This window comes from Anabrus simplex, chromosome X (genome assembly GCF_040414725.1).
Source record: "Anabrus simplex isolate iqAnaSimp1 chromosome X, ASM4041472v1, whole genome shotgun sequence".
In the NCBI taxonomy this organism is placed as follows: Eukaryota; Metazoa; Arthropoda; class Insecta; order Orthoptera; family Tettigoniidae; genus Anabrus; species Anabrus simplex.
The window spans coordinates 150,443,976-150,460,007 of record NC_090279.1 but is presented as its reverse complement, the minus strand read 5'-3'; the positions used below and the strand labels follow the sequence as shown (position 1 = coordinate 150,460,007).

The 16,032-nt window shown below is 40.1% G+C and overlaps 1 protein-coding gene across 1 annotated transcript in view; it reads right to left on the bottom strand.

The window, feature by feature from the left end:
- The window catches only part of LOC136886085 (retinol-binding protein pinta), a 74,979-nt gene that overhangs the window by 12,805 nt on the left and 46,142 nt on the right, over window positions 1-16,032 (bottom strand). The window contains exons 3-5 of the mRNA XM_067158812.2: window positions 14,669-14,824; window positions 10,865-11,024; window positions 2,445-2,700 (exon numbers count right to left, since the gene is read on the bottom strand). Coding sequence (XP_067014913.1) covers window positions 2,445-2,700; window positions 10,865-11,024; window positions 14,669-14,813 — 561 coding nt within the window. The 5' untranslated portion in view covers window positions 14,814-14,824. The remainder of the gene's footprint in view (window positions 1-2,444; window positions 2,701-10,864; window positions 11,025-14,668; window positions 14,825-16,032) is intronic.

Sequence of the window (16,032 nt, the reverse complement as noted above, 5' to 3'; positions counted from 1 at the left end):
ATTCCAATGTTTCCTGCGTCACCTGACTTCGTATACTGCACTCCGTTAGTTTTGTTTTGGACTTACTCATTTTCATCTTGTACTCCTTACCCAAGACTCCGTCCATACCATTCAGCAATTTCTCCAGATCTTCTGCAGTCTCACATAAAATAACAATATCATCGGCAAATCTCAGGATTTTGATTTCCTCTCTTTGGTTTGTGATTCCCTTTCCAAAATCTCCTTTGATTTTCTTTACTGCCTGTTCTATATAAACATTGAAAAGGAGGGGGGGGGGATGCAGTCTTGCCTCGCCCCTTTCTGAATTGCTGCTTCTTTTCCATAGCCCTCAATTCTTATCACTTCAGACTGATTTTTATATAGAATGCAGACAATTCTTCGTTCTCGGTACCTGATTCCGATCACCTTCAGAATCTCAAATAGCTTGGTCCAATCAACATTATCAAATGCCTTTTATAGATCTACGAACGCCTTGTAAGTGGGCTTGCCCTTCTTAATTCGATCCTCTACCATCAGACGTAAAGTCAGGATTGCTTCACGTGCTCCTACATTTATTCTGAAGCCAAATACGCAAATATGTGCACTATTAATGTTAATAATTCGTTCAATCTCACTTTCAAACGCACTTCCCTTTCGGTTTTGGAGGTCTACATGACGGCAAACAAGATATGCATTTACATACAAATCCTATTTCTAGTAATGACCCAAAACAGACTCCGTGAACTCAGCATCGCATGTTCATTCCACGAATATCATTGCCATCGTCAATGTCCTTGCATCCCGGAAAGTTCGCTGCGTGGTCCACATTCTTTAGAATAAAGTGTGTGAGCAGTGAAGTTTTAAAACTGTATAAATACAAAAGATACAAACATATTATGCTTTGTATTTTAATCCCTACAAAATATTTTACTTTCAAAATTAAAAAAAAATCATTAATGATATAATAAGTTTTGTAATCTTATATTAATTGGTTTGTATATATTAAACTGACATAGATTGCATTGAATTAAGTGTTATTGATAGGTTTTACACATTTTTTTGACGGGGCGGATCTGTGTCATATTCGCTACGCCTGGCTGAAGGATATGAAGTAGAGGGTGACCCAAATGTCCGTTAGCATTTGACGAGGCAACACTTCAGAGAATGTTGTAGGTAGAGAGGTAATGATTGAGACAAATGATTGGCATGACATAGAGTTTAATTGGCACCAAAATAAAGTACACAAAATGACCAACAGATGGCGCTTGATACGATACACAAGGAATAATCAGTATGACAATTTAGGTTTAGCGAGGGCTATGTCACTTACAACACGTGCTCAACATGTCGGCCGTCATTCATCAACAATACCTGTAGTCGAGGGGCAATGTTGTGAACAGCACTGTACAGCATATCCGTAGGTATGGTGAGAAATTGCCGTCGGGTGTTGTCTTTTAGCATCCTTAATGAGGTCTGACGATCGCGGTAGACTTGCGACTTCAGGTAACCGCACTACAGATAATATCACGGATTGAATTCTGGGGACTGGGGAGGCCAAGAATGACATTCCGCTATTGCGGGCGCATCTGACGCCCTAAATTTTTTGCTCGGGGTGCCCCCGAAGCCCGCTCCCCTCACGTGGCAATCGACACAATCTACATTGGCTCCGAAATGCTATTAATTTCTAAGAAGAAAGAAAAAGAAGAAAGAGATAGCAAGGAAGTGTGGGAAATGTTTGCATGTTAGACGCGTTACCAGGCAAGGTTTGTGTTGGTAAGATGGTGTTAAGGCGTGGTATTGAAAGGTCAGGGAAAACCACATAGGCAGAAAGGAGAAAGAGCCCTAAATCACGACGCTCCTTTTATACCATACATGGTTCTCATGCGGCATCACTGACTTGTTGCTATCCAGCGCCACCTATTGGCCTGTTTGTGCATTCGTTGTTGGTGTCAGTAAAACTCCATGTCATATCAAGCATTTGTGGCCATTTGTACCTGACCTGTTGCTGTCCAGCGCCATCTGTTGGTCATTTTGTGTACTTTATTTTGGTGTCAATAAGATCTCATGCCATTCCAATCATGCGTGTCAGTTATTACCTCCCTACCGCCAATATTCCGTGAAGTGTTGCCTCGTCAAATGTTAACGGACTTTTCGGTCACCGAAACATCTGGGGACAGTCCTTGCATGCTGTCCCCAGGAGTCAACTTCATGGCACCTAATCATGATCATCAATGAGGATGTAAAGGAAAGAATATACAAGTCTCTGGTAAGACTCCAATTTGAGCAAGTTTCCAGTGTACGAAACTCACACCACGGTTACTTGATACAAGAAATGGAAGAAGTTCAAAAGTAAGCCTGGATTTGTTCTTACTGATTTCCGACAATGTTACGCAAATATTGCAAACCTTTCAATAATACCCGAATTTACCTCGAGGGAGGAATTCTCCGAAGCAGATTCTACCAACCTGCCAAACTTGAAGAAACTTCTTGAGCACGACCGGTGAGAACTGCAGCATGTGAGCCATCGTGACTCCCGCCAGGTCGATGAATATGTGCTGACCGCACACCAGAGCGCTGTCCTCTTCCAGCAGTATCGTCTCCTCCATCATGAACATCACCTTTATTATATCTTCGATCCTGGTGGTTTTGGGATCGTAGTTACTGAGCCGCCAAAACCACAGCGGGCCTCCCTCCGGGATGTCACTCAGCCCGAACTGGCACCTAAGGCAGAGAAATTCACTAAAATTGAGGGGGATTTTCTCACCAGTGTTAAGATATACCAATATACTCGTATATTTCTGTACCTCTGGAGCATGTTCAGCAATGTTGAAAGGATCCTAGGGATATGAGTTACGGATTTTAGGTGAATAAAATATAATAAAGTATCAGAATATATTATTTATATATTCCTAAAAGTTACAATCATTTTCTTAATCATCTCTATCTGGTCGATTAGATTTTCAGCTTCCCTTTTTCTACCACTACTAGCGCTAAAGTGAGTCAATGCAGAGTTCCACTCCATACCTTATAACTACATCCGGTGTGGTCATGTTTCAAAACATCAAAAAAACCTCAGGGTATTGAACCAGGGAACATATTACAGAGATAATCATGTAAATAAGTTAATTTGGCTAGGATTTGAATAACTAGGAAATATGTAAAGAAACAAGCGATTTTAGGCTGTTTTTACGGAACGGCATTTAGGCCGGAAATGATTTTCCAAATTTGTTTTCTTAGTTTCATAGATCTATCCAAAACTAACAATTTGAAACCTTTCCGTGCCACTGAACGTTCGGCATAATTGAGGAAATTTTCGTAGTATGGGGACCTCTGCTTTATCTACTAAGAATTTTTTTAATATTAAAAAAGGAACCTATTTCTTCTTTGCGAAAATCAGATGATCATGAATATGTCTTCCGGTCATGGCCATCCACCAACGGCTGCTAATTTTAGATGGCAACCAGCCATAGGACATAGCCTGCACGGTTGCTAGGTAACATTGCCTTGCCATTTATACCTTACATCACTGCCTGCAGGGTTGCTAGGTAACATTGCCTTGCTATTCATACCTTACATCACTGCCTGCAGGGTTGCTAGGTAACATTGCCTTGCTATTCATACCTTACATCACTGCCTGCAGGGTTGCTAGGTAACATTGCCTTGCCATTCATACCTTACATCACTGCCTGCAGGGTTGCTAGGTAACATTGCCATGCCATTCATACCTTACATCACTGCCTGCAGGGTTGCTAGGTAACATTGCCATGCCATTCATACCTTACATCACTGCCTGCAGGGTTGCTAGGTAACATTGCCATGCCATTCATACCTTACATCACTGCCTGCAGGGTTGCTAGGTAACATTGCCTTGCCATTCATACCTTACATCACTGCCTGCAGGGTTGCTAGGTAACATTGCCATGCCATTCATACCTTACATCACTGCCTGCACGGTTGCTAGGTAACATTGCCATGCCATTCATACCTTACATCACTGCCTGCAGGGTTGCTAGGTAACATTGCCATGCCATTCATACCTTACATCACTGCCTGCACGATTGCTACGGTTACACGTCCATCAAAATTTTGTCGCGTTACGTTACACAAAGTTTTGGATGACTCCCAGCCATAAGATATAGCCTATTTATGTTAAAAATTATTTGCCCAAATGGAACTGACACTTTTATTGGTTTCCGTAATGATTTGTTGTTTGTTATACGTGAGCATTCAGGAATTTAAGAGCGATGTATTGATAACATATCTACTTACAGTTACCACTGCCTTCGTAATATACAGGCCGTACTGTAGAAAGCGCGCCAAGCTCATCAGCTGATCAAATGAGGAGAGCTAACCGAATGTTACAAATTGTACCTGTGAATTTAATTCATAAGGATTGGGGCATTCTTTGGATAATTGTGACTGTTGAATATATTTAAGTATATTGCATGTTTGTTCTTTAAATTTATCGTATCAGAATTTACGTAAATAGCTGTTATTAAGATAATGAGACCTCATAGTTGAGGTTATGTATGGTATCTTCTCGTGGTGAGTAATATAAATTCAAGGGATATAATACTTCTCGTAGAATTTGTTCATTTAATTGTTATCCTATAAGAGGTTTTTTGTGGAAATATAATGTGTGCAAATTTAAATACAGTATGTGGAAGTTCGCGTTTGCCGTACTGCTGAGAACATGTGCGTACCACGGCGAAAATACAACTATAAAAGTAAATAAACATTAATAATTTCATTTTCTTCGTATGAGGGTAGGTTACCTTTATGAAGATCGAAAATCTTAAATGAAAATATAGGCTACCTGTTACGAAGAATAAAGGAGTATATTTCATTCATTTTCCAGAGCTTTTACTGTCTTGTTGCATAGATTTAAAGCAAGGCGTTTTATTGTCGATACTGAACAAACATAAAATTGGCCATTAACCAATTGAACCAATGTATGGTTATTTCTTGGATTAGTAATGTTAAGTATGCGTTGCCTTTTCTCCCCAAAATTAATGCGAGTAAAAGCAATTCCTCGGCAATTTCCGTGAATGTGGGAAATCACTAACCGATCTTGCCGGTCAATGCATTAATATTTGGGAAAACATGGGCTATTCCTTAAAAAAGGGATACAAATGTTTATGTGAAAGAAAGGATCTCAAGAAAGTCTTCGAAGGTTAGTGCCAGAAGTGTCAAGAAAAACAAAACAAGAAAGCTACTGCATTTATGGCCATCTAGAGGTATGGAGGTAAAGTCTATTTTATTACTACTATTATTGTGCGCTTATTGTCTCCATATTTGTATTATTGCATACTAATTACTTGTTGGGCACATTGAGGAGTAAAACCGTCACTAATGGTTTGACAGCGTAGATCACACTTCAAACCTATTTCTCCTAAAATACATAGACTTAACTTACCAGTTCCGATGATCTCACCTGTAATATTAATACAACAAAGAATCGCTCTAAGCCCTCCTCGTGTTCTGGATAAAATCCATGTTATAAAATTCGAAATAACACAGTTATCGCGAATCGGATGTGAATGTGAGATGAAACATAAACAAACAAACAAACGAACGAACAAACAAACAAACAAACAGACAAACAAACAAACAAACAAACAAACAAACAAACAAACAAACAAGAAAACAAACACACACTTGTTAAGATGTGGAGTAAAATAAAAATAAAAAGCATGTTATAATTATGAACGTAGGACAAGAATAATAAGGTACTGAACCCTTGAACATACCGTTCCATCGTTGGCCGTCAGCCACAGCTGCTTCAACAGAGCAATATCGAACTCTTAAATCTTGGGGTCGTAGCAGGTTTATTTATATCACTACATTGACTAAACGATGGGGTTCAGAAAAGAACCTAACTAATTTAAATGAGGTGAAAAATGTGCTTACTAAAATATTTATTCAAATTTAATCACGATGAACATATTTATTAAATTAATTAGAAAAGATCACTTATTAATTTTACAACGTTTTAACGCAGTCACAATACATAACGTGAGTGTTATCCTGTTTTTAATATTATTGTTTAACATTATTTAAAAGAATGAAAATGTCGCGTAAAATTCATGGACAGCGAAAACCAGAAAACGAGAATAAAAACCTGAAAATCGGGCACCATTAATAGAAACGATAACTGAGAGTTAATCCACACGATCCGTGGAAAATCTGACCTTCAACAAGTCGAATTCCAAATTTACATTTAATTAAAGTTATCCAACAGTCTGGTATCCTATCGAATATTGGAACATCCCCCGAATGAACCCTTAATCGAACCAAATCGACTATCAGTTGCGAAACATTACTAAAAGCATAGTGTTCATTACAAGTTAACCGCAATGGTCACAATCAAAAATAAAATTCCACCCATGAATTGTCATCTCATGACACCCTTAAGTTACAGAATAATGCCGATGCTGAAACATGCATCACTCCAAACAGATGTTCAGAAGTAACCAACAACAACTTGATACGAAGGGATCTTACGTTACGTCGTCCTGAAGGAACAAAACTGCGAAATGCAGGAAACGTTAATTCATTATGCATTTAGAAGAAATGCCAAACACTGAAGTTAAGGAAAAGTGATAAATCATTTGAAAATATTCTTACTAAACCGACTTTCAGGTCGTAAATAATTGCGTAGTTAAGTTCACTAACATACAAGTCCACATCCGAACAAAGTCGGTGACATATTCAATGAAATCTTGTTGTTGGCAGAGAAAAACCGGAAGATACGGGAAAGGAATGAAATCCTACGCCAAGGTCGATAAGAAAATCCGCTGTAGAATTATGATTCAGTTTTAATGTCAAAATTCTTCAATACTTTTGAAATTTTGAAGGAATATTTTAATGTTTCCACTTTATACGTAAACATTTCGTCTTTGTAGGTGGATTATGAACCCATAATTCTACCCTGTTAAATATTGCAACTACGAGTGCAACCATAATTCTTTATTGCAAGCTCATCTCTAGAGCCCGGATTTTTATGCATTAATAGGTTAGAATGCAAACGTACTGAAGAGAGTTGCAAGTATAGTCTACCTTCACAACCGTTGTGCTATGCGGATTGCATAGACATTAGGGGTAAGATCCATCCAAACCCCTAAAATTTATGTTACTCTTACTACGCTATGGAAGAGTGGGTGGCCGACGCTCCCTATTAACCAAAGTAGTTTGCAATCTAACCTATTACTGCATAAAAATCCCGGCTTTACTCATCTCACACACTGTGACATCACAACTCACTGTGGGATCGAGCGGCCCGCCTTCACTGCGAGAGATTTCGGCAATATCATTAACCAAGAAATAAAGAATTTAATGAAGCTAAAATCCACAGGGCGGAAATGTATGCAATTAGGCCTGGAAACAACTTGGCATCCATACTGGCAGATTGGATACATGTGCCTAGGCCAGGCAATCCAATTGCGCGCGATATCATCTACACGAAATTAATTAATTACGCCCGTTACAGGGACGGGGAAAATCTGTACCGACAAAATATTCTATTAAGGTCGTGTACTCTGCACTGTCCTTGCCTTTCTCCGGACTACTGTTGATATCCGCAGTTCCTTTGAGTGGTTCTTCGGCCTGTCTTTTTCTCGTCAAAGTAGCAATGTTGACGGGCTGTAGTACCTTTTATTCTCCGGCAATCATCTCCCCTGCTGGTATGGTGACGTCCATCAGGTTGTGGGATTCTCCCTTCTATTGGCGTTTTGAAGTTCTTTCTTTTCTATCAGGTGACGATTGTGCATCCTGTTCGAAACTCGGCGCAAAAGGTTTTAAGCTCGAATTCCGCCGGAAGTGGCCAAGGATAGCGGCAGGGATGGGAAGGGAGACGCGGCGCGAAGGCAGAAAAATAATCTTTCGCTGCGTTACACCTACTGGAGAGGAAACGCGCTGAATCGAAGAAGGGGAAGTTGCTTGGCCAGAATATTTCTTCCGTTTCTCCCGCCGGAATTTTATTTCGGTAACGTTCGTATAGCATTCGGGTGTTTCGCAATCTCCTTAAGTCCATACCGTGTATAATGTTTGCTTCCTCTGGGCTGTGCTGAAAATGGACTGCGAAAAGGTATTCATTTATTTAAAAAGTGCACTTTTTAATATGATAAATGCCATAAGTTATAGGATAGCAATACCATTGAATTAGCAGATGAAATTTCTCAATGCTCATTCGAAAATACAATTTGAATTTATCTTGAAGGCGTAACTACGGTTGAAACAGACAATTCACCTTTTAATTTCTAGATAAGTTAATGCAGTCCTTTGTTCTTCCCTTTCAGCGTCTTCAACCAAGAGGGTGTCCGGCTCCATGGCTAAATGGTTAGCGTGGTGGCCTTTGGTCACATAGGTCCCGAGTTCGATTCCCGACAGGGTCCAGAATTTTAACCATCATTGGTTAATTTCGCTGGCACGGGGGCTGGGTGTATTTGTCGTCTTCATCATCATTTCATCCTCATCACGACGCGCAGGTCGCCTACGGGAGTCAAATCAAAAGACCTGCTCTTGGCGAGCCGAAGTCCTCGGACACATCCCAGCACTAAAAGCCATACGCCACTTCATTACCAAAAGAGCTAAGAGGTAACCCGTTGCGTTCGGCTGGACTAACGCTTCACACACAACTGCAAGACAAGTTTTGACGATCAGCTGTCCAAATTACGAGGCGCGCTTTCGATAGGTATGAGCGCACACAGGGGAAATTCTTCTCGGAAGTTCCTCTTTCCGCATCTCCCTTCCGGTAAGTGTGAGCGGGCCTTAAGCGAAGTAAAGTCATCGGGAGAGAGACAAACTGATGCACTGCAAGGAGCTACGACTTTTAGCCAAGTGAAAAAGTGTAGCTGTTCCGTAAGAGATGACTGTGAGTTAAGCAAAGTCAATCAGACTCAACTTTTATTTTCTCTCTCTCTCTCTCTCTCTCTCTCTCTCTCTCATAGTTGTGTTGAAACACCGGATCCCGTGATATCTCTGAAGTTAAGCACCAATGGGCGTGGTCAAGATTTGGATGGGTTGCCACGCGCTGTTGGTTGGGGGTAAGGGAATGGAGGAGCGGAAAGTAACTGGCCACCCTATCGTAAGTAAACTCCGGCTCAGGCACACCTCTGCGGAGGTTTGGACCTGCCTTTGGGCAGAATAGCCCTTATCTCTCTCTGGATCACCGGCAAAATGTTGGTCTCCAGATCTGAAGACAGCAATTTCAAACACGGCCAAGGTTGGTGGACAACGTCTCACTGTGCAGTACGCACGGAAATTTGGCTTTACGACAGTCAGCCCGTTTATCACAGGTTGTTTCTGGCAAACTTTAAGTGAACACGTGCACGGTATCCTTCAAACATTTTGCTGAAGTTGCTAGCTGATTATATTGGGGATCTAGTCCCAAAAGGATATACACTCAACTCTAGATTAACCGGGTTAATGTAGAGTTAAGGCTTCCCGGGTAAGTAAAATCGCAGTTAACACTCAAAAATTTAAAAATAGAACATGCGTACTGAAAGTACAGTTAAAATGATAATAACTGATACTACTGCATTGTTTCTTATTAACTTACCCAATACATTGCAGCAAAAGAACGATTAATAAACAGTAAAATAAACGGCACTTTTCGTTGAAACTAACAAGGCAAGGAAAAATATTCAGACTACCTAACTTAACTGTTTCTGAAAGTAATCAGTCATGGTTTTCTGCTTTTGTGCCGTGCATTTTGTATTTTTGATATCGCGGTTAAGCCGCAATGCGGTTGATCCGATTACGGTAAATCGAGAGTTGATTGTAGTTGAAATTCACTACCTAAGTGCACTAAATTCCTAACACATGTGCGTCAAGTGCCACGCCCCCTTTTTTCATCTTCTCTGAATTCTTCACGTCTGTTTAGTCAGCCAGTTGACGGTATCACACTTAGGAGTACTGAAGAAGGCTGTGAAGTGTTATTTCCGGTTGGTCGAGCATGGCGAATAGCGCTAAAAGTTTGCTTAATTTGAGATATACAGTGCGAGGTTGCATGTTGTGAAATTCAATCGTCATTTCCTGGACTTCTTTTTTACCATGACAAAAGGAACCTTTTCCTCTGGAACTACTAAATGTATCAATCTAAAATTTGGTAGACAGGCAGAAAAAAACACTGGTGCACATTTTCCTGCAAGGAAATGACAAAATATATCATTTTATGAACTTCAGAGTTTAATATATATGACATTTTTGTGAAGTTTTCAAATTAAAAAGTTTTAAAAATCGAATTAGGCATGAAGTTAAAAAGGCCTCCAGACATTAAATCATAAAGATCTTCGAAAGCACTAAAAACATTAGAAGGTCCAGTACCTCCGGCTTGCTTTGAAAATGATACCTCAATATGGCCAAAATTCAAATTTGGATAATCTTATTTTCAAAACCGTTTGTCTAAATTAACGTTTTACGCTATGAACAATATTCGTATTTTTAATCACTGTGGAAAGTTTCATGATTCTAACTCAAATTGTGTAGAAGTTACAGAGAATTGAGAAAATCAAGGAATTTTCGTGGACATCTCCTCTTTCTCTTCAATATTACTATATTGCTAGGTAATTAAGCTGAATATCAAAACAAAAACTAGAGCACGATCATGCAAGTTTTCCCCATATGCTGATACTGGCACCGGCTTTGAGCGCTCTGCATTCTTTGGAGCGCTGCAGCAAGTGAATTCATCGAGGTATTTCAAATATTCTGGTCGTAGTCGATTCTCAAATAGACAGCTTAACAAATATCGGTGACATCACAGGGAATACAAGCACAGTCTGTGGATAAGTGACTGGGAACTTTCAAAATTTGAGAACTAGTGAAGATTTAAGATATAGTGCATTTCGGGATGATTGATGACGCTGTCAAGAGTGTTCGTACTCACGCGGTGTCCATGACAGCCTGGAGTTCTGGCAGGAGAGGGTCTCTGTTGGTGAAGAACTCTGGCAAGGCAGATCTCATGGCGTAATAAGTGTCTATCTTCTCTTTCGTCCTCTCCAGACTGAACTTGCAGGCTCGGAGGAAAATAATGAGGAACTGGTCGTCTGAAAAAGGAACGACATTGAATATGTTCTAGAAGCCGGATTTTTAGGTACTGATAGGTTGAAATGCAAATTTACTTAAGCGAACAACAAGTATATACTGCCCCGTACAGCGGTTATGCTATGAGATTTGCATAGATGTTAGGGGTACGGCCTGTATAATTCCTTGAATTTATGTTACTCTTGCTACATTATGGTACAACAGGTTGCATGACACTTACCACAAACCAAATTACTTTGCATTCTAACCTATTGCCACCTAAAAATCCGAGGTCCAGTTATAACTATCCATACAGGGTAGCCGGAATCAACGTGAACCGAGTATATGAGCCTTAGAGCGTTCATCATACTTATAAGTAATTTGAAAAAATTAGGTCCATACCTCGCACCATTGTCATTTTATCAGCTGCTAAAGTTAGCCAATCAAATCGCTTTGCGGGCGAATTCAAATGAGTTTTACGAGGCGGTGTTGCTATATCTGCACGTAGTTTGGTTGCTCTTGAGAGCCATACCGAGAAATGTGCATCAAACACTAACACACTGTGGGTTTCAGTCAGTGCCACTGTAGAGTGCTTGCTGTGGGCCGAGCCAAACGGCAGGGAGGTCCTTGTTCAACTCCCTCCCTTGGAGAAGTTTATTTTTTCTATTGACGCTCTCAAGCCGGTCATAAACCGCTTGCACTTCTAGCAACACCGCAATTTCAGTGGCTAAATTCAGCAGCTGATCAAATGACATTGGTGCGACATATGGTATCCGTGTTTTCCGATCACCCTGTATAAACAAAATAACAGTGTCCGTCTCCAATATTGAATGGTTAGTATGTTGGCCTTCGGCCTAGGGGTTCCGGGGTTCTATTCTGGGGGCCGAGTTGGGGGTTTCAACCTTCATTGGCTAATTCCGATGGCTCGGGGGCTGGGAGTGTCTGTCGTCTTCATCATTAGAATTCATCATAGGTAGGGCCTCATACTTACAGACGCGCACGTCGCCCATGCGGCGTCAACTCTAAAGACCTGCGCCAGTCCTCTTCGGAGGCCACACGCCAAAATTATCTTCTTCAAATTGCTTGCTCACATTTTGCATGTATTTCGGATTGCTGTTGCAGAGAAGAAAAATAGAAATAGACCAAAAACATTGTTGAAGAGATAGAAGAAGTTATAAAAAAAGGGAAAACAGGATCAAGAAAATCAGTGCCTTTCAGTACAAAAATAGAACCAAATCTGCAGTAGTAAAAAACAAAGAAGGAATGTTACTGATAGACAACGATAAGATATGTGTTCGATGGAAAGAATACATAGAAGAACTGTACGATGATAAGGACTTCAAGAATGACAATAAGCCAATTGAAGACATCAATGAGTGTGGAAGAGAAATGCAAGGTCCTCCAATCATGAGACATGAATTTGAACATGCCCTTCAGAGTCTGAAAGAAGGAAATACAACCGGTGTAGATGACATCCAAGCAGAATTACTGAAAAATGTAGGTATCAACATGAAAGACCAATTATTCAGAGTAATAAATGAATGCTACGAAAGAGGAATCGTGCCAGAAGACTTCACACAATTCAGAACCATTACCATACGTAAAATAGGAAGGGAAGTTGACTGCACCAATTATAGAATATCAATATTAACACATGCCTCCAAGATACTTATTAACATAGTTAAGAACAGAATAAAAGGAAAAGTAGATAAGTATGTTGGAAAAGACCAATTTGGATTTAGAGAAGGCAGAGGAACAAGAGAAGCAATTCTGGCCTTACGCATGTTATTGGAGAGAAGGATAGAAATGATAAGAACGCCTTATCTTACCTTCATTGACTTAGAAAAAGCTTTTGACAATGTGAACTTGGAACTACTGTTTAGATCTATGAGGAAAATAGGACTGGACTGGAAGGATAGAAGAATGATTAATCAAATGTATCTGAACCAAAGCACAAAAATAATCATCAATCAGGTAGAAGAATAGGCCAGGATTAGGAAAGGAGTTAGACAAGGTTGTCTCCATCACCGTATTTATTTAACATGTTCATTGAGGAAGCCATTCAGATCATGAAGGAGAAGACAAAGGGAATATAAGTCTATGGTGAAAGGATACATTGTTATCAGATTTGCATATGACATCGTATTAACTGCAGACTAAGAAAAAGAAATGAATAGAATGATGACAATCCCCTCAGGCACTCTTAAACTGTGGAAATTGAAAGTAAACAAACGGAAAACGAAAGTAATGGTAGTACGGAAAAATATGGAAGAAATTAAAACCAATATAAGAATTTATAACGTCAAAATTGATCAGGTGAAACAATTATGTTATCTTGGTAGTATGATAACAGAGGATAATATGCTTCCTGGCAAAACAGGCACTTATCCCTTTCAATCCTGAGCAATTTTTTTCAGCCAAAGTAAATGGATCATATAATTTATTAGGCTAATATGATCAAATAGCTACGTGAAAATGGTAAAAACATTCTCATGACTGTCATTCTCTCAGAATGGGACCCACACAATTGTGTGGTCAGGGATTGAAAGGGGTAAGAACAAGAAAAACATTTTAACTAGCACACACATGAATATAGATGTCAGGAAATCATTTGTATGGAGTACACTTCAGTATGGAAGTGAGAGTTGGACTCTGGGTAAATTAAAAGGAATCGACTTGAAGCTGCTGAAATGTGGATATGGCGGAAAATAACCAGAACGAGCTGGACGGAAAGTAAAACCAACCTGGAAGTCTTAAGGGAAGTTAAAGAAGAGAGAAGATTTTTAAACGAAATGGAAAACAGGAAATTAAAATTTATTGGACATGTCATCAGACACAATACCTTCATCACTAATATACTTGAAGGGAAAGTGATGGGAAAGAAAGGGAGAGGAGGACCTAGGATGAAGTATTTGGACGACATCAAGAAGAGGTTAGGTTGTGTCAACTACATGGAACTGAAACGAACAGTCAATGAAATGAAAGAGTGGTTGCATCGACAAGGCATTAGCCTTTAGAATATTGACTGATTGATTGATTGATTGTTGTTGTTGTTGTTGTTAATGGACTACGGGTATTGTTTTTTGAAAATCTGATTTTTCATTGACAAAATGTCACTTAGGAGAGTTTTCGGTCACCCTTTTTGAAACATCAAATTAGTCCATGCTTGCTCCAAAGTTGAAAGACTATCATATTGACACACTTAAGATACTTTGCCCGTTGTGGAACGAAATAACAGTAATAAAATGAGATTTTTTACAAGCAACATGCTTTACTTAATCGCAACTATCCCCCCCCCCGAAAAAAACATTTTCCTTTTGCGAAAATCAAATGATCATAAATATGTCTTTCGGTCATGGCCACCCATCAACGGCTGCTAATTTGAGATTGCCACCAGCCGTAAGACACAGCCTGCACGGCACGGTTGCTAGGTAACATTGTCTGACCATCCATCCATATCTTACATCACTGCCTGCACGGTTGTTGTGGTTACATTTCCGTCACAAATTTTGTCACGTCACGTTACACAAATTTTCGGATGACCCCCGACCATAAGACCCATTTTCGAGTTCGAATTCACCCTTCTTATTAAATATTATTAAATTAAAAACAGCTGCTACAAAGGATATACTGCCACACCTTACCTTCTGTATGCCAGGGCTATTACCTGTTCTCGCCTTGATATGTGTCTGCTTCTCCAGCCACTCCTTGATCTTCAAGAGGTCTTCATCTCTTCGGTCCGGCACCTCGTTGATTGTTTTGCGCGCCACTTCCTCCAACTCTGGCGTCAAAGGCCGTACTCCAGATTTCATCGTGCACCTCACTTTAACATAAAAATAATTCTATATTAATAATCTTGATCAGTTTCTCATTTCATACTATGGTCGTCTGACGAGGAGTCGCGTTCATGCTGGGTGAGAGGTGCAGAGGGTAAGCATTGCTGCTGCGCATGCGCCAGTCTCAAGTCTCAAGGCCTGACAATAAACATCGGTTCCGTGTGCGGTGATTCTTGTGAACTAAGGTGCTGCTATGAAGTTTCAAATTGGTAGTTCAATTGTGCTTTAGTTACATATTTACTATAATTACTGCATAATGGCCAGTTTAATAATGAACACGCATCTCTTTCAAAAGCTGCCTCTGTAGATCAGTAGTAGAGTGTCGGCCTCCGGATCCCAAAATAGCGGGTTCAAACCCGGCTTAGGTAGTCGGATTTTCGAAGGGAGGAAGAAAGTCCATTCGACACTCAATGCAGTAATATGTAAGCATGTAAAAGATCTCTGGTGACACATTTGGTGTTTACCCGACAAAATTCATTAAATCTCATCCATAGACACCCACTCGGTCTGCCATCTAGTGGGCCTAGAATAAAACGGAACGTCAAAATTGACGAACAGAGGGTGATCCGGCTCTGGTTTAAATATTTATATTTCATATTCTGTAACGAATATTGCTATCCTTAGATTCTAACATCCATGAACCTAGGCAGAAAGTTCTTTACCGCCTTTCAAGACTAATAAACTCGTACTTTTGCTATTTCACAAGAACGTACCACTGGATCCTGTCAGCACGTTTTCTGAGGAAAAGCGCGAGTAAGATGTCCCATACAGCACCCTCAGCGGTATCACCTAACCAAACAATTAACAACCGCTGATGACTGCCACTTCCTCACAAGAACACTTTCTTCTATTTCTGTCATTGTCGACTCGATTTCAGCCAGGCCTTTGCAGTCAGTTCAAAGACAGTGAGCAAACAGGTAATTTCTAGGGCGTGTTTAGTGGCAGTGGTTAGCTCGATTTACAATAAACTGATGCAGTACAAGTGTCGCTATACACTTGGATAAGTGGTGTATCAGCAGTGGTAAAATGAAATCCCATAGAAGTGATTTATCAATTTACCGAGATCGATAGCTGCAGTCGCTTAAGTGTGGCCAGTATCCAGTATTCGGCAGATATTAGGTTAGAACCCCACTGTCGGCAGCCCTGAAAATGGTTTTCCGTGGTTTCCCCATTTTTACAACAGGCAAATGCTGGG